We start from the raw sequence: 24,330 nt of genomic DNA, 5'->3' as shown, positions 1-24,330 counted from the left end.
TACTCGGGAGGTTGAGTCAAGAGAATCACTTGAACTCGGGAGGCGGAGGTTGCAGTGAGCTGACATCTCGCCACTGCACTCCAGCCTGGGCAACAAGATAGATACATTAAAACAACAAGCAAGTATAACTTCTAGAGAGAGCAACTTCTCACAAAAATAAGACCAACGATACACGTTTTTCATGCATGCAAAAATAAGTATAATTTGTCTTCTGAGAAGGGGAATGCAGATCTTGGTATAACTTACGTAATTAAGTAGTTTGCAAATTTATCACAATCTATTGCCTAAGAGACGGGAAAAATAACCCCTTATATGGTGAGTCTTAGAAAGTCCTGGGGGCCAACACGGACACAGGGAATTCACTGAAGTTCTCCTAAACACTTTCAATGGGACCTGCACTCCTCGGGGTTAGTAATACCTTCCTCCATGTAGCACGGAGGGACTGTTCTGAAGGACAAGGCCTCAGCTTGCTTCTGAAGCTCCATCATGGCTGTCCAGCTTTATTTAGGCTGTGGCCTTGTTGGCTTGTCTTTAAACCAAATCAGTTTAACTTTTTTATCTTGAGTTTGTGCCAGCAGTGCTCTTTACTGCTGAGAGGAATGAGTTTAAGTTTGCATTTACATGTAAACTCGTGGTTTCCCAGAAAATGTGGATCATAAAAGCTTTCTCAACCAGTTATTCAAGACCCAGTTGAAGAGCTGGTTGTTCTCTGAGAATGACGTCTTAATTATAGAGTCCCTAGGTTAATTCTGAGAACCAGTGGTGAGGGCTTTTGAATTTCAAATGATCAGAAGGAGAAACTGGCTTAGACCCTCACAAATGCATAAGGAACTCACCCATCCAAAGCTACCAAGGTCATTCAGAAAGGAACACTGTCTTCGCTGGCTGAGAAGAATATCCTGGATAAAGGAGGCTTTCTCTCTGGGCTCGGGACTGGCTAGTGGCATTCCCAGAAAGTCAAGCTTTTGTCTTTCTCTACCAACCCCATTAGAAGCAAAGAAGGCTGTCATTTCCCCTAAACTGAAAATGTTAAACGAATTTTATCATATCATATACAAGAAAAACAAACTTGTGCAATTATCATCATCAATATCACCATAACTTACACATTGGGTCCCCCAATTTCATGCATAACCCAGATCTCAATTTGTGTAATTTTTTCCTTCTGGAGGTTTGGAATTTCATAATCTGCAAAAAAACTGAGAAACATTTCTTGAAGCCCTAAAGCAATATGATATCTTTTCCATTTCAGTTGTTAATTTACACATTACCTTTCTTAAAAAAAATAAAGAGCTTTTAGAAGTTTTTCGTCTTTAGCTTTTATTTTTAGGTTACTTTTTATTCCTGTATTCATCAGCTGTTAATGGTTTAACTCTATAGACATGGCTCTGATCACCAGGTCATTCATCTGTTTTGCTTTACCTGAATTTACAGAAGCAAGCATGAGATTGGGGACTAGGATAATTTTCTTTAGCCTCTATTTAAAACAATTAAATAAATATTTTGGCATTCTCTCTTGTGTTTGAATGTGCTGGTGTTCTTACCCTTTGATGGGATAGGCTCCTGTTGGCTCTGAACCATTCAGCATGACGTGGATCACCCCAGAACTATCCTTGGAATACTACGAGAAGAACCAAGTATTTTTAGCAAATAAAGACGTGACATTTTTCTGCTATGAAATGTGCATTTTTTACAAATTGTCAGTTCTAAATAATGGCAAGGATATGATAAATGTGGCATTTCATATGGCTTAGTAGAAATGCAAACTGGTTTATTTTGGAAAGCAAATTGCCTTGAAATGTCAAAAACCTCATAGACTCAGTAATCCATGTCTGGGAATCTACCCTAAGAAGATAATAGAAAATACACAGTATCTTATCAGCTGGAATAAACTAGCTTGTGCTCCCTTAGCAAAGAACCTCGAAACTGCAGTGGCTTTAACAACAATGATTTATATCATGCTCACACTACATGTTTATCACAGGCCCACTGGGGTTTTGTTTCAAGTGTCCTCATTCTGGGACACATCTGCAAAATATCTGATTGCCAGGAAAGGGAGGAGACAGTGACAAATCATAGACCACTTCTTAAAGGCTTCCACCCAAAAGTCACACTCCCGCTCGCAACTGATTGGCCGGTGTAAGTCACATGTAAATAATTTCATGAGGCAGGGAGTGCAAACCGTGGGCTCAGAAGACAAGCCAGAAATATTTGGCAAACAGCACTAAGGACTACCAGGAGCATTGTGCACAAAGATGTATAGTGCAGCAATTCCTCATAATACTGAAATATTGTAACTAATACAAAATACTCAACAACAAGGGAATGGTAAGTAAACTATGATACTTAAGGGTCTGAAATCTTAACCAGCCATTAGTAAAAGTCTGTATACAAAGTATTTGCAATAGCATAGGAAGTATTTACTTTCAAAGCAAAATGCAACAGTCATTTGAGGGGCATGGGCTCTACTGTGTGAAAAATACATGGGCTGAAGTCCAGGAATTCCCAAGGGAGAGACAGGTCCACAGAAATTCCAAAATCTCCACTTGAGAATACTACTGGAGCATGTAATTTCCCTCATAAAATGTTTATACTAGAATGAAGGAGGTGTAGAGGTGAAATATGTGGCACTGACGTATAGGTGGCTGGATTCACTCCCTAGCAAAGTGATACTCAATACCAAACAATACACTCCATGTCATCCATGTCTTAGATTGCTTCCAAATAGTGCTAACAGTCATAGTTAAATTCTTAAATGCCAGTACCTGATCACCACTATGCTAAATGGGTTGCCTTTAGGTGGCAGGAACGTGGGTGATTAATTTATATTTTCTATATGTGTCATTCACTATTATGAGCAGCTATTACACTGACAAAAAGAAAAAAATATTTAAAAAAAAATGTGTGCAGAGTCAGGCGCGGTGGCTCACACCTGTAATCTCAGCCATTTGGGAGACTGAGGTGGGCAGATCACCTGGGGTCAGGAGTTTGAGACCAGTCTGGCTAACATGGCAAAAACCCGTCTCAACTAAAAATGCAAAAATTAGTTGGGCATGGTGACACGCACCTGTAGTCCCAGCTACTCGGGAGGCTGAGGTGTGAGAATCGCTTGAACCTAGGAGGTGGAGGTTGCAGTGAGCTGGGAATGTACCACTGCACTCCAGTCTGGGTGACAGAGACAGACTCTGTCTCAAAAAAAAAAGATAAAAATAAAAATAAAAAGTATGTCAATGCAATAAGGCTGTATAACGTTGTGGTTGAAAGTCTGATCTCAAGCCAGCCTGCCTGGTTTCAAATCCTAGCTCCCCTACTTGTCAGTTCCATAATCCTAGTAAAGCTTCTTGACCTCTCTGTACCTTACTTTATTATCTGTAAAATAAGGGTGTTAAAAGTCTCTGCCTCACAGAATTGTCATAAAGATGAAACTATTTGGCCAGGCACAGTGGCTCACGCCTGTAATCCTAGCACTTTGGGAGGCTGAGGCGGGTGGATTATGAGGTCAGGAGTTCAAGACCATCCTGGCCAATATGGTGAAACCCTGTCTCTACTGAAAATACAAAAATTAGCTGGGCATGGTGGCACACGCCTGTAGTCCCAGCTACTCGGGAGGCTGAGGCAGGAGAATCACTTGAACTCGGGAGGCAGAGGTTGCAGTGAGCCAAGATCGACAGAGTGAGACTCCGTCTCAAAAAAAAAAAAAAAAAAAAAAGAGATGAAAATATTTAAAATAATGACTGCTAACATTTATTGAATACCTATCTGCTAAAGTTCAAATCTGCTTCCCATCACTATACCACACTACCTCTCCTCTTGCTTCGACTACACAGCAAATGCCAAGTTCTCAAAAAATGTGGGCACTAGTATGAGATTTCCATTATAGAACTGGAGGAAGTATAAGGTGGTGGTTTGCAGCACACTCTTGGAAGTCTGGCAGATCCACTGGGTAAAATACATGGTTCCTTTACATGTAATGTTGACATCTCTCCTGAGTTACTGTTTGATCCCACTTTCAGATGATGACATCTCTGTAGCCTCCCAGTTCTCAATGAGGGGCCCTGGCAGCCACTGCCAACTGACTGGAGTCTGTGCTCAAGATGAAACCTACAGGTAGTGGGAGCAAATGGTGCTCTCTTGGGGTGGGCAGCAGAGCACAATAATTAACAGAATATGTTTTATCTGGGAGGGACCCCCTGCTTAGCTCCAAACTGCAGCCACCATGGAGGATTTGGCCAAGGTCCTTCTCACCCTGACTAACAATCAACCTAGTGGATACCTGAGGATCTAGGGTAGAAGATGGGACTGAAAAAGACATGGATAGTCCTGAAAGGGGGTTGGCGGTGGTGGGTGGAAGTGGCCTGACATCCACCTGGTCAACCTAGCTAATGTTTAATAGTCAACAGCTCTTTGCCAGGCACTGAACTAAGAACTTAACCCTCTTTATTTGTAATCTCTATTCTAATTCTCATGACAGAGAGTGTCAGCTGTAGTCACTGGCATGTTATAGCTACAGATAGCTGTCATCAACTCTGGTGACATCATTCTCTGGGAAACAGACCTACCTTCAGGGGACCATTTCTGTGTCTCCAGCTTATCCTCCATCTCCTATCAGTTCCTCTCCCATTAATATTAGTCTTGTGGACATTTCTGATCCCCACAAATTGATCTCCAGCATCCTAGGGTCTTCCATAAAGCAGGAGTTGCCCCATTTTACGTAGCAATCAAAATCATTGATTTGAAATACTAATGATAACCAGGACATAATGGAAATAATAATGACTAATTAAAACCCTCATGTATAGCTAACATTTACAGAATGTTTTCTCCGTGCCAGGCACTGCATTAAGTATTTTATTTCCTTAAATTCTCACAACTTTATATAGCAAAGAGCATGAATCATGATGTGGTAAAAGTGGAAAGTGAGGCTCAGAGAAGTTGAGTGATGACCTGGGGCCCAGACTCTGAATGACTATGTTCCATCTCTATGGGTCCCACACATGCTCAACCACTCAGATATCATCCCAGCATTACCTGGATGGATGCCCTTTTCCAAAAGGAATCCACAGGATTATTTTCACAGTCTTCTGATGTAGGGCAGGATTGGTAATCGAGTCCTAAGGGGTAAGTAGACAAACACATTTTATTCCAAAGATTATCTATCTCAGAGAAGAATTAACTTACAATATATCCCAGTTCCATGACGTATACTTAGCTTCCATTCTGTACAATGTGTACAAGTTTAACATCCACAGTTCTTCCCACTCAATCCACAAGGAGCCTGGTGAGGGACCACCTTGTCCATGATACTAAAGACGCTGGTCATTTTGCTCATCACAAATGTGAGGAAGGCAGAGAACTAAATAGCTGGCTAGTGAGTGAGTCTAGCTGACCACTGAGCATCAGTGTATTAGCTGGGTTATTTCTCAACAATGTTTAAAAACCCACAAACAACAACAACAACAAAAACCTTTGCTTTATTGGGAGAAGAGCCGTCTCCAAAAATTAAATTGTTAGCCATTATCTTAGTAGTAAATGCCAGGAAAAAAAGGATTAAGAAAGTGATAGTGCTTAGCCAGAAACAGAAATTTTATACAATTGAAAAATATATAAAATGTTAAAATGTATTACATTTTAAAATGTTTAAGGACAGATTAAAGACCCTAGCAGATCAATGGGATGTGGGATGTACTTACCATATACTCTATAAAGAAAAAAAATTTCTAATCTACAAGTTGACCTCATATTCCTAGCAAAAACTGCTATTAATGGCATTATTCATAATAGCCAAGATGTGGAATCAATCTGTGTCCATCAACTGATTAATAGATAAAATAGACTGGGCACAGTGGCTCACGCCTGTAATCTCAGCATTTTAGGAAGCTGAGGCGGGTGGATTACCTGAGGTCAGGAGTTCAAGACCAGACTAGCCAATGTGGTAAAACCCCATCTCTACTAAAAATACAAAAATTAGCCAGGTATGGTGGCACGCATCTGTAGTACCAGCTGCTCAGGAGGCTGAGGCAGGAGAATCGCTTGAACCTGGGGGGCGAATGCTGCAGTGAGCTGAGATCGTGCCACTGCACTCTGGCCTGGGTGACACACAGAGACTCCGTTTCAAAAAAAAAAAAGAAAGAAAATATGGCATATATGCATAATGGAATACTATTGAGCCATTTGCAACAACATGGATGAACCTGGAGGACATTATGTCAAGTGAAATAAGCCAGGTACAGGAAAACAAATATTGCATGATCTCACTTGAAAGTGGAATCTTCAAAAGCTGATCTCATAGAAGTTGGGGGTAGAATAGTGGCTACCAGAGGCTGGAGAGGGGAATGGATAAGGGAGATGGGAAGAGGTTGGTCAACAATATTACAGTTACATAGGAGGAATAAGTACTGGGGCTGTAATGCACAATAGAGTGGCCATAGCTAACAATAGTGTATTGTATATTTCAAAATAACTAGAGAGGATTTTGAATGTCTCACCACAAAGAAATAGTAAATGTTTAAGATGATTGATATGCTAATTACCCTGATTTGATCATTACACAATGTATATATGTATAAAACATCACATTGTATGCCATAAATACATACAATTTTTTGAGTCAATCAAAAATAAAATTAAAATTAAAATTTAAAAAAGCACCAAGGCCAGGTACAGTGGCCTGTAATGCCAGTGCTTTGGGAGGCTGAGGCAGGAGGATTATTTGAAGTCAGGAGTTCAAGACCAGCCTGGGCAACATGGCAAGACCATGTGTCTACAAAAATAATTTTAAAAACAGCCTAGTGTGGTGGTGTGTGCCTGTAGTCCAGCTACTTAAGAGGCTGAGGCAAGAGGATCGCTTGAGCACAGGAGTTCAAGGCTGCAATGAGCTAGGATCACACCATCGCATTACAGCCCGGGCGGCAGAGTGAGACGCTGCCTCAAAAAATAATAATGATTTTAAAATATAAATAAATAAATAAATAAAATAAAAAAGAGCTGCTGTCAATGGTTTGGCTTTGCTATTTTCTTGACTTTTTTCTGTGTTTATTTACATAGATGTATTGTGTATATGTGTTTTTATTTGAATAGCCTCATACCAATCACAGGGTTATGTAAATTGATTTTTTGCTTAAAAATATGCCTCTTTCTGGGTCAATAAATAAAAAACCCCATCACCATTGCTGCTGGCCCCACAGGATTCCATGACATACACATATGGTTATTTAGCTGACCTGAACTGCTGGACTTCACTTCTTTCTGAAACAAAGAGCCCTGATAGGAGGGCATAGATAGAAAAGGGCAGCGAGGTGAAGAAGAAATAACTGGTGGTTTTCTGGAAGGCTCTCCCTTTCTTTATGTGTTTTTCATCACATTCCTCCCCTCCTTCTCCCCACCCTCTGCAGCATCATCAAACAAAAGCTTCCTGGAAGTTCTCCATTGAAAGAATGGCTGTGTCCATTTGACGTGGAACCTGCAATGCTGCCTGTCTCACTCACAGTGAAAAGCAGAGGCCTCACAACATCCTGTGCCACCTGGCCCTCCTTTATTCCTCTAGCCTCATAGCTCACACTTTCCTCTTTGCCCACTGTCCTCTTTGCTGTTAAATATGTCACACACGCTCCCACCTCAGGGCCTTTGCAATTGCTGTTCTCCCATCAGAAAATGCTCTTTCTCATCTCCTTCAGGTCCTTGTTCAAATATCAGCTTATCAGTGAGGTTTTCCCTCAGCATCTAGGTAAAAATGCAACACTTTCCTTTCCCAGGCCCTCCACCCTCAATCTTTTTTGTCCTTATTACCTGTTTTATTTTTCTCCATAGCCCTTATAATCTTAAGGCAGTCTATATATTTCACTTGCCTGTTTATTGTCTTATCTGCCCTCCTATAATGTAAGCATGGGGTATTAATTTCATGTTTTATTCTCTGCTGTTTTCCTACTGTCTAGAAGATGAGGGTCTGGCACATAGTAGACACTATAAATTTTAGTTTGATGGACAAATGAATGGAGGAGAAATAAACAGAACTGATATTAGGTTAACTCTTTTTTTTTTTTTTTTTTTTCATGCCGAGTCTCACTCTGTCATCCAGGCTGGAGTGCAGTGGTATGATCTCGCCTCAGTGCAACCTCCTTCTCCAGAGTTCGAGGGATTCTCCTGCCTCAGCCTCCCGAGTAGCTGTGATTACAGGCATGCACCACCATACCTGGCTAATTTTTTTGTATTTTTAGTAGAGTTGGGATTTCTTCATGTTGGCCAGGCTAATCTCGAACTCGTGACCTCAAATGATCCACCCACCTCGGCCTCCCAAAGTGCTGGGATTACAAGCCTGAGCCACCATGCCCGGCCTGATATTAGGTTAACTTTTGAAGTAACTCTGATACCCAGGAAGGATCTCCAGTCTTCATAATGGGAACACTCCCTAACCTCCTTTCCTTGCTAGCCTCCCTTCTGAGGCTTCCCTGATGATCTGGTGGAGGCTGGTGTCTCACTCTGCTACTCCTCAGCACACAATTTTTCCTGCATTATAGCCCATATCACTCGAGCTGATATCCCCCATGAGGCTATAAGCTCCCTGAAGATGGGGACTGCTGTGTCTCCAGCTCCTAGCACCACAGTTGGATGAATGAGGAGTGTTTGCAGAACATTCAGGCCAGCTCTTGTGACTCTAACTTTCCTTGTGACTTGGATCTCGAAATATCTGCCGGCGGCCTAGAGTGGTGTTACAGAGCACAGGCTTCAGAATCCATCAGGACAGGACTGAGACCCAGCCTTACCACTTCCAATCATTTAACCTCCCTAAGCCTCAGCTTCCCCCTCTGGACAAATGAGGATAGTAAGGCAGAGTTGTGCAAAATTGAGAAAATGGGCTCTGGAGTCAGACTGTCTGCTGCTTACTAGCTATGCCCCCTGAGCAGATTTCTTAATCTTGCTGTGCCTCAGTTTCCTCATTTATCAAAATGGGGATTATGATAGGATCCCATGAGGCTGTTGTGGGCATCAAATGAGTATGTGTGTATATATAGATATAGATATGTATATATATGTATATATATATGTGTGTATATATATGTATATACATGTGTATATATATGTATATATATATATATAGAGAGAGAGAGAGAGAGAGAGAGAGTGCTTAGACTGGCACCTGCAAAGTTAAGTATTCTCTAGTATTGTTATTATTAACTATTCTTGCCACTTATCTCAGAGGACTCGGAGAGGATCAAGTGAAATAAATGCATATGAAAGCATTTAGCACAAATGGTAATGCATAGTAAATAGGAGTTCTTAAGTCTCCTGTGATTTGTGCAGAAGTCTTACCAGAGTCATTTTCCTGTCGACACCAGCTCAAGAAATCTGCAACCCTGCCATACAGAGCATCGCTCAGGGGCATAAAACGACGGGTGTTTTCTGCAAAGCTGTTAACAAGGAGGTGGCTATTTTCCCAGAACAGGGACTAAGGAAAGACAAACAAAACATCAAAATACAAAACAAAATCAAAACCGACTCCTCAGGCACAATATCATCAAGGCAAGTTGGGCAATCCAGTTCTCATTCAACTCTGACCTGCTGCACAACAACTGAACGTTCTTTTTCGTTGTCTTTATTTATTCATTCAAAGACTGCTAGCATCTCTCCTCCCTTTATTCCCAGGGTATCATGCAAATGTTAGTGGAATATTTTCTCACTAGTACTAAATATACATGCATGTAGTAAGATCCCCTATATTAAAAATGATCAAGGGACCTGGGCTGGAATCCTGGCTCTGTCATGTATTAGATATGTAACCTTGAGCAAGGCATGCAATCTCCCTGTTTCTCAGTTTCTACTTCTGGAAAATGCAGAGCATGAGCCCTTTCTCTTCTTCCACAGCTGTGACCAGGTTAATAAGCAGTCACAAAAAGCACTTCCTAAAGTGTCAAGTGCCTCAAAAACACATTGCTTTTATATTATACTTTATAGTTTCCACCATAGTGTTTTTATATAACAATAACACAAATCCCCCAGTCACTATTTCATCTGACCCTCAGTAGTCCAATCAGTTTATATTTAGACTAGAAGGTCCCCAAGGGTGGGGGCTGTTTTTCACTGTTACATCCTTAACCCTTAGCACCAATGACCGGCTAACAAATAGCCCCGGAAGTATTTACTGAGTTCATCAACTAGCACCGAATCTATGAAACAGAAGGTTAAAAAGTCAGCTTCCCCACTTTTAGTGACAGGAAGGCAGCAAGGTTCAAAAAACAGCATATACTCAAAAATCATGTTTTCAGTCTATTCTATCTTTGAACCTCACAGTTCCATTTACTTGCCTTTACAAATAACACACAATGGAAAAAATCAGGTTAACAATGTTTATGTCACAGAAACAAAAATGGTGTCTAGCATTCCTTAAACTTGAGGTATTGTTTTAAGCAAGGGTTTTATGGAAATTTTCTCATTATTTTCATTTTATTAGACCTGAGAGTGTAGACAGAATATAGATATGTGGTTTTCTTAAATAAACTGGTACTAAATAAATATAATCTTAAGACCCGTTAAATGGAGAGACTGGTCTCCCGGGAGGATACTGAGATTGAGAGTTTTCTGAATTACTCAAGGTTCAGGCCATTGGGCCAGTTAGGATGAAGGTTATTTAGAACTGGCCAGATGTGGAGGCCCAGTGTGACAGGTATGGCCATGTCCTGATGTCCTCATGTTGATTCTCACACTAACTTGCTAACTTAGGAAATTTTCTTCCTAGAATCACTGTTGGAAACTGATATGATTTGGATTTGTGTCTCTTGTAAAATTGTAATCCCCTATGTTGGAGGTGGGGCCTGGTGTGAGGTGATTGGATTATGGGGGTGGATTTCCCCCTTTGCTGCTGTTCTCCTGAGGGAGTTCTCAGAAGATCCAGTTGTTTACAAGCCTGTGGCACCTCCCTCTGCCCTTGGTCCTGCTCATGCCATGTAAGACACCTGCTCCCACTTTGCCTTCTGCTGAAGTAAAAGCTCCCAGAGGCCTCCCAGAAGTAGATGTTGCCATTCTTCCTGTACAGCCTGTGGAACTGTGAACCAATTAAACCTCTTTTCTTTATAAATTACCCAGTCTCAGGCATTTCTTTATAGCAATGTGACAACGGACTAATACAGAAACAAAGCTAGCTTCCCACAGAGAGCTCAGCACACACATTATGTGTGCTGCCTGATGTTTCTGTGACATTGCAGGATGCAGGGGACAGCTAATGTCAACCTGGCCCATGCACCATCCATTTCTGTAGAGACAGAGAACACAGTTTTACCCAAGATGGTTGTGGTGTTACCTTATCTCTGGGAATAGAGTGCCTGGACAAGTTAATAAAAAGGTCATAGTCTGAGGGCAGCACAGAGCAGGGATCCTTGTCCAGCGCCACTTTAAAGGCTTCCCAGATGGCTGTGCAGTTCTTGTTCCTGTGCAAAAGTACAAGTTGGGAAGAACACACACATGCACGTCATAATGTGTTGTGAAGTATGCCCATTTGTCTAAGAGCTTTACAAGAGATTTTTCATATAGTAACTGCAGAAGTAGGCTTACAAAAAAGACAACGAATTGTCATGGCTTAGGTGACAGATTCAGAAATCTGACACTGGAATTGTCTCTCTGAAGGCACTGCACAGATTTCTCAGAGCTAAGGAATACAGCCTTGCCCCAGGCTCACAGAGACAAGCAGAAATGGCACCGAGCAGGAGGTGACAAATTTAGTCAACTATACAGCAGGTGCCTCTTCATTTAGACCTAACGGTGGGGCCAGTCTCATTGTCCAGGTCCGGTGTGGAGCTCGGGGACCAGGTGAGGCCAGGCAGCCAGCAGGATGTGTAGTGTTAGGAGGGAGGCCCAATGCTGCAAAAGGCTTCCACCTCTGGCAAAGCAGGTGCACCCTCCAGTGCAAGCCCCTCTTGAGGTCCATGCTAGTTTTCAAAAAATATTTCCCATAGCATTTGTAACTTTGTTTCTCATATTGCGTGGTGTGTAACACAGGTGGTTCTCTGCTGTTTCTTATTTGCCTGAAATGTGCGACAATAAAAATGATCAGCACAAGAAAGAGACATCACAAACATAAGAAAAGGGGGGCCACAGAAGGAACAAAAATCAGTAAGAAATGCAGCGCTGGCAAGAAAGACCCAAACTTCAGAAATCCTCCAGATTTAGGGGATCTGAAATTTGAATTCTGGAAGGACTGGACTCAAGGAATTCCAACCTGAGACCACATTCTGGGTTCTGAGTATTCAGACTAAACATCTGCTGGGTGGCAATGGGCTGTTACCCAGTTCACCTCTACCCCACCCTCACTTCTAGAGGGATACCTCTCCACCCTCCTTCACACTCACACACACACACACACACACACACCTCTCACCTCTATACCACACACTCATCCCTCACCTCTAGACCACACACACACATATCCCTCACCTCTAGAGCACACACACACCTCCCACCTCTAGAGCGCACACACACACACCCCTCTCACCTCTAGAACACACGCACACACCCCTCACCTCTAGAGTGTGTGTGTGCGCGCGCGCGCACACACACACACACACACACTCTAGACCCCGCACAGCGCAGCCCTCACCTGCAGGCACACTTCACAGCCCCCTCCTCACTCGCCCCATCGTTCAGGACCATCGCTGTCTCCACACTCACCTCTCCCCTCAAGGCCTCTCTCATTGCCCCCTCACCCCGACCTTTAGCGCCAGTTTTCCCCTCCCCAGGCCCTCCCCACCGTTGCCTCTTTCCGGCTCCCCTTCCACCCGGCCGACTGCCTCACCGCTGCTCGGGACTCAGCAGTGCGCGGTACTCGGCGCAGCGGCCCAGGAAGATGTCCCGCAACTGTGCGCTGGTGCCCTCCCCGCGCCACCGCGCGCGCGCCCCGCCCGCCGCCAGCAGCAGCAGTGGAAGCAGAAGCTGCAGCAGCAGCTGGAGCAGCCGCGATGCCGCGCACCCCTGGGCCGCCATCGGGGAACTTTGGTCCCTCCAGTCCCGTGCTTCCTCCACTCCCCTTCTCTCCTTCTACCAAGGCGGTTCCGCAAACTGATGCAGGGCGGGACTCTGGCTCGGATATCTCGCTGTTTGCCGTTTCCCGTTCCAGACTATTTCAAGACTGAGCGCGGGGCGGGGCGCGGCGGCTCGTGCCTGTAATCCCAGCACTTAGAGAGGCCTAGACGGGCGGATCGCTTGAGTCTAGGAGTTCGAGACAAACCTGAGTAACATATAGGTGAGAAACCGCCTCTCTACAAAAAAATACAAAACTTAGCTGGTCCTGGTGGTGCGCATCTGTAGTCTCAGCTACCTGCGAGGCTGAGATGTGAGGAGGCTTGACCCCAGGGGATCGAGGCTGCAGCGAGCAGTGATTGCACCACTGCACTCCAGCCCTGGGCGACAGAGTGAGACTCTGTCTAAAAAAAAAATTAATAAATAAATAAAATTAAAAAAGAGTGAGCTTGGAACATCACCCAGGACAGGACCAGTGCACTGTGGCCCAGGCTAATCTTGACCGCTGTCCACGGGGAGGGAGCCCCAAAGAAGCCGCAAGGTTGAAGGAGAGGTGAGGAGAGGTCAGTCATCATCAGAAGAAATACTTTTCTGGCTCCAAAGGACGACAACTTTGACAGATGCCCTCTTTCACACCAACCAATAAGTGGTGTTTTTTTGTTTTCAGGAAATAATAACCACAACAACGTGCCAAGCACTTTGCAAGTATAATATTCATTACTTTCCGCAACACCCTTCCTAGCTAAGTTTGTAATTTTTCTCGCTTTAACAACGGATAAACTCAGGGAAGTTAAGCATGTTCGGCCCTCCAGATTTGCGGATTCATCATCCAAATTCAGCTAACCACGGATGAGAAACATTTGAGGAAAAAAAGAATGCTTGCATCTGTACTGAACATGTACGGACTTTTTTTCCTTGTCATCATTCCCTAAATAATCCAATGTAACAACTACTTATGTAACAATTACATAGTATTTGATATTACAAGGAAACTGGAGATGACGTGAATTATAGAAGAGGATGTGCAAATACTGTATACTACACCATTTAATATAAGGGACTTGAGCATCTGTGGATTTTGGTATCCAGGAGGGTCCTGGAACCAATTCTCCATGGAGACCTACCGCCGACTGTAACTTGTCAGAGGTCACAATCTCCCTTCCTGATAGATGCAAAATCCTGGAGATGTTCAGTTTAAGAGAGCCAGGATTGGCCGGGCGCGGCGGCTCACACCTGTAATCCCAGCACTTTGGGAGGCCGAGGCGGGTAGATCACGAGGTCAAGAGATCGAAACCATCCTTGCTAACACGGTGAAACCCTGTCTCTACTAAAAATACAAAAAATTAGCCAGGCGCGGTGGCGGGCGCCTGTTGTCCCAGCTACTCGGGAGGCTGAGGCGGGAAAACGGCGTGAACCCAGGAGGCAGAGCTCTCAGTGAGCCGAGATCAGGCCACTGCACTCCAGTCTGGGCAACAGAGCGAGACTCCGTCTCAAAAAAAAAAAAAAAAAAAAAAAAAAAGAGCCAGTATTAATAGAATACCACGTGGAGGCCCAAGTCCTCAATTCTTACAATAATGACAGCAATGAACTTTGAGTGCCTGGCAAGCACTTGATAAAAACAAGGGAAGACAGAACAGGTGTTCTCTACTGTTTTATTTGAATCTCTTTTTTTCTGTAACCAAAATCCGCATTCTCCTGTTCAGTTCCTCCTTAAGTTAAATCCACTTTCCAGAGGAAAGCATTTTTAATTCTTTCAAGTTTTGTTCCTGTGTTTACTTCCATATTTCTAAATAACATGTGTGAACCCCCAAATTTTCAGACAGGTCTCAATTAATTTAGAAAGTTTATTTTAGCAAGGTTGAGGACGCGTGTCCATGACACAACCTCAGGAAGTCCTGACGACATGTACCCAAGGTGGTCAGGGCACAGCTTGGTTTTATACATTTTAGGGAGACATGAGATATCAATCAATATATGTAAGAAGTACATTGGTTCTGTCCAGAAAGGCGGGGACAACTCGAAGCACGGAGGGGGCTTCCAGGTCACAGGTAGGTGAGAGACAAATGGCTGCCTCCTTTTGAGTTTCTGATAAGCCTTTCCAAAGAAGGCCATCAGAATATGCATATATCTCAGCAAGCAGCTGAATGACTTTGAATAGAATGGAAGGCAGGTTTGCCCTGAGCAGTTCCCAGCCTGACTTTTCCCTTTAGTTTAGTAATTTTGGGGCATCCCTGGCATGGCTCGTCCCACCAAATCTAATGTTAAATTGTAATCCCCATCGTTGGAGGTGGGGCCTGGTGGGAGGTGATTTTATCATGGGTGTGGGTTTCTCAAGAATAGTCTAGCACCATCCCCTTGTTGCTATTCTCATGATAGTAAGTGAGATCTGGTTGTTTTAAACTGTGTAGCACTGGCAGGGCGCCGTGGCTCACACCTGTAATCACAGCAGTTTGGGAGGCTGGTGGGGGGGGGGGGTGTGTTGGGAATCACGGATCGAGACCATCCTGGCCAACATGGTGAAACCCCATCTATATTAAAAATACAAAAATTAGCTGGGCGTGGTGGCACGCGCCTGTAGTCCCAGCTCTTCGGGAGGCTGAGGCAGAAGAATCACTTGAACCTGGGAGGTGGAGGTTGCAGTGAGCTGAGATCTCACCACTGCACTCCAGCCTGGTGACAGAGTAAGACTCTGTCTCAAAAAAAAAAAAAAAAAAAGAAGTGTGTAGCACCTCCTCCCTCTCTCTTGCTCCCTGCTGCCACCGTGTAAGACCCATTGCTCCCCCTTTGCCTTCCACCACATTTGGAAACTTCCTGAAGCCTCTCCAGATGCAGAAGCCACTATGCTTCCTACAGCCTGCAGAACTGTGAGCCAATTCAACCTCTTTTTCTTATAAATGAGCAGTTTCAGGTATCTATAGCAATGCAAGAACAGACTAATACAATACCTATATGCTATTTCTTGATGTTTCTGTTTGGGACATTATTCTGTTTGGGACATTATGACATTTTATTTGTTGTAAACCTCTTGTTTACCCTGGAGGTAATCATTATCTAGAAAGTAACTAGCTTGCTTTTGATATTACAGGCTCATAGGCAGAAGGCATTTGCCTTGTCTCAGATGAAACTTTGAACTATGGACTTTTGGGCTAATGTTGAAGTTAAGACTTTGAGGGACTGTTGAGAAGGCATGATTGGTTTTGAAATGTGAGGATGTGAGATTTGGAGGGGCCAGGGGTGGAATGATATGGTTTGGCTGTGTCCCCACCCAAATCTCAACTTGAATTGTATCTCCCAGAATTCCCACGTGTTGTGGGAGAGAGCTAGGTTGGGGCGGGGGTGGGGAGGCAGGGTGGGAGTAATTGAATCATGCGGGCCGGTCTTTCCCATGCTATTCTGGTATTCTGGTGATAGTGAATAAGTCTCACAAGATCTGATGGGTTTATCAGGTGTCTCCACTTTTGCTTCTTCCTCATTTTTCTCTTGCCGCTGCCATGTAAGAAGTGCCTTTCACCTCATGCCATGATTCTGAGGCCTCCCCAGCCATGCAGAACTGTAAGTCCAATTAACCCTCTTTCTGTTCCCAGTTTCAGGTGTGTCTTTATGAGCAGCATGAAAACGAACTAATACAACTAGATCTCACATCCTTCTCTTTCTCGTTTTATGGAGCACATCTTCCAATAGCTTCTTGAGAAGACACACAGGGACTAAACTTTCTGAGATTTTTTGCATAAGAATTCAAAATGTCATTATTCTACCTTCACACTTAATTGAGAATTTGATTGGATGTCTGAGATTTTTGCATAAGAATTCAAAGTGTCATTATTCTAACCTCACACTTGATTGAGAATTTGGTTGGGTACATTTTTGCATTGGAAAGCATTTCCCTTCAAAATTTTGAAGACTGTGTTCCATTGTTTTCTGTGTTGCTGTTGAGAAATCTGAACCCATTTTCCTATTCCTGTTTATTTGACCTTTTTTGTTGTTTGTTTTGTTTTTTATTCTTTGGCCTGTTTTTTTCTATCTGGAAATTTTCAGAATTTCCTTCTATTCTTAGGAGTATGAAATTTCAGAGATGAACTTGGGCAAAAGTAGTTGTTTTTCATTGTACTGGACAATCCATGAGCCCTTTTAACCTACAAACTCGTGTCTTTAAATACTGAGATATTTTCTCAATTTTTTGGTAATTTCCCCACCTCCAAATTCTGTTTTCTCTTTCTGAAATTCCTGTTACTCATATAGGAATGATTTCCTTGTTAGACTTCCTAGTCTTTAATTTTCTATATTTCCCCCTTTTTTCTTTACTTTGTCTTCTTATACTTTCTTGAATATAAATTTATCATTATCTTCCAACTTCTCTGTTGCTTTTTAAAATTTATACTATATATATCTATATATACATATATATACAGTTGTGTTCTACACTTTCAGGTCTTTTTGCTTTTTATAATCTTCTCTTGCTGTTTTGTGAATATTTCTGAGGCTTTTATTACAGATGTAGGTTTTTCATTTTTCTTTTAAATTTTCTTCTGCCAATGTCTGTTTCCTTTGAGTGCCTTATTTCCATTTTGGTGACTGGCTTTAATGTGAGAAGTTTCCCTCAAATAAACTGATGACCTTTGGCTGATTATTTTTACAAACACAGAAAAACATAAGGAACAGTATTAGTTCATTGTCGCACTGCAGATAAAGACATACCCGAGACTGGGTAATTTGGCAGAAGGCAACAGACACGTCTTACACGGCAGTAGGCAAGAGAGAGCTTGTGCAGGGGTACTCCCCTTTATAAAACCATCAGATCTTGTGAAACTTATTCATTATTATCAGAATGGGAAAGACCCACCCCCATGATTCAATTACCTCCCACCGAGTCCCTCATATGACATGAGGGAATTGTGGGAACTACAATTCAAGATGAGATTTGGTTGGGGATGCAGCCATACCATATCAGGCACTAATTAGAAGCAGGCTCAAGGCAAATGGTCAGAGTTTGTCAAAGGGTGGGCTGCCCTGTAGGATGAACATACTGCACTTTATCACTAAGAGATACCTGTCATTTTCTCTTGGACAGTCCGTTTTTCCAGAGAGTAATATTCCTTTTTTTTTTTTTTTTTTTTTGAGACAGAGTCTCGCTCTTTCGCCCAGGCTGGAGTGTAGTGGCGCGATCTCGGCTCACTGCAAGCTCCGCCTCCTGGATTCATGCCATTCTCCCGCCTCAGCCTCCCAAGTAGCTGGGACTACAGGTGCCCACCACCACGCCTGGCGAATTTTTTTTGTATTTTTAGTAGAGACGGGGATTCACCATGTTAGCCAGGATGGTCTTGATCTCCTGATCTCGTGATCCGCCCGCCTCAGCCTCCCAAAGTGCTGGGATTACAGGCGTGAGCCACCGTGCCTGGCCTAATATTCGTATTTTCTACCTGGAAGGATATATGCCTGGATGATAGCAAATGTGGAGCTGAGTGGGGGAAGGTGGCTGGGAGAATCTCACTATTCAGTATAAAGATTTTCACTTACCCCTCCTCTCTCACCACATTTTTAGTAGAAGCTCTGGCCTCAGTGATGCCTGGTACCCCACAACCTAGAATCTTTGGTCTACTCTTCAGGAAATATGTTACTGCACAGGATTAGGGAGGGCATTCTTGGACTTCCAATTACTTTTTTGACTTCCAGCCCTACATCCACTCCCACTTTCATCTTAGTGACAGACCGTTCTTCCAATTCCTCTTCCTTTTGAGGGTTCATGACATCAAACAACTTTCTTCACAGCTTACATTCTCTTTCCCCACTAGCTAACTGAAGTTTCAGCCTTCACTGGCCAACTAAATTGTTACCCCTTCCTCATTTTCTTTCCACCATCCCAAATTCTGTTCCTGACAACTCCTCTTCTTTTCTCTTTTCCCTCATGGTTTACTCCTTTTTCATTTTGTTTATATTCATCTTATTTATTGTCAAGGGGGATGAGTTTTTTTTGAGGGAAGAAGTCTTTCATACCTCACAAACCCTCAAAACATGACTTTATCTTGATGTGTGAGGCAACAGGAAATACACAGCACCACTTCTGAAGTATCCATGCATCTGTCTGTCTATCTATCTATCTCTCTAATCTGAATCTAGCAAACTTTCAGATTTAACTACAGTTTTCAGGAAATATAGAGGATAGAGGGACATGTTAAATGATACCACAGGCAGTCATGCACTGAAACTGGCTGACAATATTTGACAGGTATATTTTCAAAAATGTATCAAAAATCTGGGAGCCATTTGTTAAACACAGTCATATTAAAAATTAAATTATATAAACTTACACTAAAATAAATTATATTAAAAGCAGGCTGGGCGCAGTGGCTCATGCCTGTAATCCCAGCACTTTGGGAGGCCGAGGTGGGTGGATCATGAGGTCAGGAGTTTGAGACCATCCTGGCTAACATGGTGAAACCCCGTCTCTACTAAAAATACAAAACATTAGCTGGGTGTGGTGGCGGGTGCCTTTGGTCCCAGCTACTTGGGAGGCTGAGGCAGGAGAATGGTATGAACCTGGCAAGTGGAGCTTGCAGTGAGCTGAGATTGCACACTGCAATCTCAGCCTGGGCTGCAAAGCGAGACTCCGTCTCAAAAAAATAAATAAAAGCAAAGGTAATAAACATCCAAAATACATAACTTCTTAATTATTTTACTACATGTTGCTATTATTTATGCTCTTGGGGTTATTTATATCTATTTTATTTTGGGTCTACATACCAAAAGCCAAAAAACAAATTTATATATTGACATTCATCAAAGCTAAGAAATTCTGCTCTTCAAAAAACACCACTAAGAAAATGAGCAATCCACAAATTGGGATGTACTTGCAATACATGTATCTGACAAAGGCATGTATGTAAAAAACAGGGTTGTCCAATCTTGTGGCTTCCCTGGGCCACATTGGAATAAGCCACACATAAAAAACACTAACACTAACATAAGACTAACACTAACTTCAGCCACACATAAAAAGCACTAGCATTAGCTGATGAGCTTAAAAAAAGAAAAGAAAAAGTTCTGTGTGTTACATGTAGTTAGACAGGCATGAGTGGAGCAGGAGAGGGCTCTTCCCCCACCCACTAGGAATGTCGGGTGATGGTTTAGCACTTATTACATTGCCTCTTTAAAAGTGATAAATTGGCAGCTGACACCAGGGAGAGGCCATTTCCTTATGGTCCACACCTGCGGCACTAAACAGTTAATTGAATGCAGAGACCAGGGAAAAGCAACTTCCAGGGCATGTACATTAAGAGACAAAATGGTGGAGTATGACCTTCCAGGGGCACTCCCCTGGAAAATGGAAGAAAGCCTCAGATGGCATGCATACAGCTTCCTAAACACATTGTGCATGCTCACCTCCCAAGTACATTAAATAAAAGCAGTTGTTATGCTTGTGTGCACGGCCGGCTGGAGGCCCAGAGAGTCCCCTTTCCACTCGGATGGTCTTCCAGTTGACCGGGCATGGGCTGCATGGTAGCTCTCTTCCAGGATTCTACGGCTTGGGGCAACAAATCATGCCAGGCTCTCTCCCCGCTATATCCCGAAGTCCAACACCCTGCGAGTCAGCCCCCGAGGACCACTCAGCTTCCTTTTCCCGACGTCAATTTCACCTTGTGTCTGTCACCACAGGGGGAGAATTCATTCCTTGGAAGCCTAATGGGATGCCGTGAGCTTAAGCCTTTCCAGGAGCCTACTCATCAGTCTGCCCTTAGTCATCCTCAAACAGATGTATGGTTGTATTGTGGTGAACACTTACTGGACACTCTGCCAGGTAACTGGAGTGGTACTTACACTCTTGTCTAATTGGCTATCCCTTTCACCTTGACATTTCATCAACCAGAAAAAGAAAAACCACAACACCTCCCCCGCCAAAAAAAAAAAATAATAAGAAAAGCCTCTTATGGATCTTTTGACTCTCAAGTTAACATAGACGTCATTGGAGTCCCACAAGAAGTGCCTAACAGATTCAAAGTCCATGACCAAATAGCTGCAGAATTTAAATCCATATTTCCACAGGTAACTATTAATAAAAATGTAGCTTGGATAAATTACATCTATTATAATCAGCAACAGTTTATTAATTACACCAAGGATGCTATCAAAGGAATAGCTGACCAATTAAGGCCTACTAGCCAAATGACTTGGGAAAACAGAATAGCTCTAGACATGTTATTAGCCAAAAATGTGGGGTTTGTGTTATAATTAAAACCCAATATTGTACCTTCATCCCAAACAACACTGCTCCCAATGGAAGCATAACAAAGGCCTTGCAGGGATTTACCGCTTTATCCAATGCATTAACTAAAAATTCTGAAGTCAATGACCCTATTTCAGAATGGCTAGGAAAGCGGTTTGGTAAATATAAAGGAAACATAGCCTCAATTCTTATTTCTCTTGCAATCGTACTAGGCGAACTCGTTAGGTGATGTGTCATACCATGCATCCATAGGCAAATACAAAAGATTGTACAAACAGCACTTACTAAAGCCTCCCTTAGTTCTCCTCCACCTTATTCAAGTAAGCTTTTCCTTTTAGAAGATCAAAACAAACGGCAAAGCCAAGACATGTTAAAGAGTTTGAAGAGAAAAATCGTAAGAAAATTTAAAAGGGAGGAGTTGTAAGATACAATGAATTTCTCTGAGTTTCTCTTCAAAAATGTAGCCTGCTAACTTCCTTGTCTTTTGTTCTCAAACTCAACTTTCCTGTTCCTCCTTGTCCCTAGTTACTGTAAAACAGCCTACCCCTTTTCTGTCATCCCTAATCAATAACTCACATCTCTTCCCTTGGTTACCTGCACCCATTGTGTCCCCGAAACTGCACGTCTCACATGCTCCACCTCTGTACCTCACGTCCCCCTCCGCTTTTATATTTAGAAAAATATGTACAAGTAGCCAATAGGGTCAGCTCAGATTGTGCAGTCTGACCCTACCCATGGGGGAGGGACACAGAAGTAGGAATTGCGTTAAGGATATAAAAACCCCCAGTCTCCTTTGTTCTCTGTGCTCTTGCGATCTTAGTTGACGCAAGTGGCACCCTTCTGCAGAAGTCAATTGCCTTGCTGAGAGGATTAAACTTTTGCCTGACTGCTGATTTTACTTCACGGCACCGAGCATTTATTCCTGGAGCTTTTTATATCCAACAAACTCAAAAATAAGAAAAACAACCACATCTTAAAATTGGCAAAATAGTTAAACAAATGCCTCACCAGAGAAGATATTCCATTCCTAGGTATTTACCAAAGGAAAAATGAAAATACATCTATGCAAAGATTTGTGCCCATGTTTGTAGAAGCTTAATTCGTAACTCAAAACAGCAAACAATGCAAATGTCCAACAACAATAGATTAATAACTTGTAATATCATCATATAATAGAGTATTATTTAGCAATACAAAAAAATGACAAATCTTTTAAAAATATGCTGAATGAAAGAAGCTAGATGTAAAAGAACACAAACTTTATTACTCCACTTATATAAATTTCTAGAAGAAATAGTAGTATGCTGATATACACAGTTGGCGGAAAAGAGATTTCAGATGGAACGAATTGCCTGAGCAAAGGCAGAAAAGGAAAAACCATGGAGCTTCTGAAAACAGTTGAAAGTTTAGTTTGATTGGTAAACAGGATGCAGATGGAGATTGGACAGGAAAGTTAGGGTCATATCTTAAAACCATTGAGCACAATGCTAAGGCATTTTCACTTTGTTCTCTTGATCATTATGAGTTATCAATAATTTCTGAGCTTCCTTATTGAAAACTGTGTTTCTTTTCTCAGCCAAAATTCTTGATTGCCAGAGAATGAAGAGAGATTATGCATTTAAAGGCCTTAGAATAGTGTTTCATAGTGTGCTCTCAATGATGGTTTTGAATGCTTATCTAATATGTTCTGTGTGTTTATTGTCTGTTGTGGAAGGCTGAAAAATAGCCCAGCAAAGATGTCCATGTCCTAAACCCTGGAGCCTATGAATACGTTACTTTACATAGTAAGAAGGCCTTTGCAGATGTGATTAAATTAAGGATCTTGAGATGAGCAGATTATACTGGCTGATCTGGATGAGTCCAATGTCATCTTAAGAGTCCTTACAGGAGGAAGTCAGGTAAATCAGAGACACAGAGAAAATAATGTGATGGCAAAAGCAGAGAGATACTTGAAGATATTATGCTGCTGGCTCTGAAGATGCAGGAAGGAGCCATTAGACAGGGGACGCAGGCAGACTTCAGAAGCTTGGAAGGGTAAGGAAACATTCTTCCCTGAATAATCCAGATGGAATGAATCCTGCTGATACCTCGACTTTTGCGCAGTATACATTGGACTCCAAAAAAGAATAAATTTACGTTGCTTTAAGCCACTATGTGGCAATTCGCTAAAGTAGCAATAGGAAACAAATACAGATTAGGGTACCTGAAACCATCACTCTTTCTGCCCCTTTTCCCCTTCATTTGTAAGGTTGAACTTGGGAATCACCAGGAGTAGGACTATTATTCTTGTTTAATCTTGACCAGAGGCCACAAGGAAGGCATCCCAAAGAAAAAAGCAAGATTGGAGAATAGGTGAGTTCAGTCATCAAGAGAAAGATTTTTCTGGCCCCAAATTATGACAACTTTGCTGTAACAAACACTAAAATTATGGAAGTAATTTGGATTTGGATAATCTGTAGAGAGACTGGAAGAATTCTTAGGAATATGATAGAAGAGGCCTAAATATGCTCAAATAGGCTGTTAGTAAAAATACGGGTGTTATGAGGGCTCGGAAGTAAGTGAACAGCATGGTAGAGAAAACCTGTATCATACTAGAGAAAATCTTAACACACCATAAACTGTAGAAATATAGATGTTAAAAGTGCTGCTGGTGAGGGCTCACAAGAAATTGAGAAACATATTTTTGGAAACTAAAGGAAAGAGGGTTCTTGTTATACAGTGGTAGAAAGCTTAGATGAATTGTGTCCTATAATTGTAAGAAAACAGAACTTTTAAGCAATGAACTTGTATAGTTGAAGTTTCCAAGCAGTGATGAAGGTCTGACTTGGATTTTTCTTGTTACTTTTAGAAAAATGAGAGAGAAAAGGGATAAACTGAGAGAACTGTTAGAAAATGAAACTATGATTTGATGATTTGAGAAATTCTCAGCCTATCCAGATTGCAAAAAATGCCAAAGCTAAGAGATCCACTGTAAGGAAAACATGCTCTGGTGAGAAAGCCAACAATATGGCTGCACATCCTTTTTTAAAAAGTTTTTGAATTTTAAAATGTGGTAAAATATACACAATATGAAATTTATTATCTTAACTATTTTTAAGTGTGGGTAGTCT

The 24,330-nt window shown here is 42.2% G+C and overlaps 1 protein-coding gene across 3 annotated transcripts in view; it reads right to left on the bottom strand.

Annotated features, from left to right (window-relative positions):
- BST1 (bone marrow stromal cell antigen 1) overlaps positions 1 to 13,113 on the bottom strand; it is a 28,675-nt gene extending 15,562 nt beyond the window's left edge. The window contains exons 1-6 of one of the 3 annotated variants that reach the window (XM_001160329.6): positions 12,779 to 13,113; positions 11,291 to 11,417; positions 9,307 to 9,442; positions 5,029 to 5,111; positions 1,545 to 1,621; positions 1,107 to 1,199 (exon numbers count right to left, since the gene is read on the bottom strand). In XM_001160329.6, coding sequence (XP_001160329.2) covers positions 1,107 to 1,199; positions 1,545 to 1,621; positions 5,029 to 5,111; positions 9,307 to 9,442; positions 11,291 to 11,417; positions 12,779 to 12,966 — 704 coding nt within the window. In that variant the 5' untranslated portion in view covers positions 12,967 to 13,113. The remainder of the gene's footprint in view (positions 1 to 1,106; positions 1,200 to 1,544; positions 1,622 to 5,028; positions 5,112 to 9,306; positions 9,443 to 11,290; positions 11,418 to 12,778) is intronic. The other 2 variants (XM_016951381.4, XM_009447376.4) reach the window with 2 other exon arrangements.
- Positions 13,114 to 24,330: the final 11,217 nt, after the last annotated feature.

This window comes from Pan troglodytes, chromosome 3 (genome assembly GCF_028858775.2).
Source record: "Pan troglodytes isolate AG18354 chromosome 3, NHGRI_mPanTro3-v2.0_pri, whole genome shotgun sequence".
NCBI classification, from domain to species: Eukaryota; Metazoa; Chordata; class Mammalia; order Primates; family Hominidae; genus Pan; species Pan troglodytes.
This window is presented reverse-complemented; position numbering and strand designations above follow the sequence as displayed.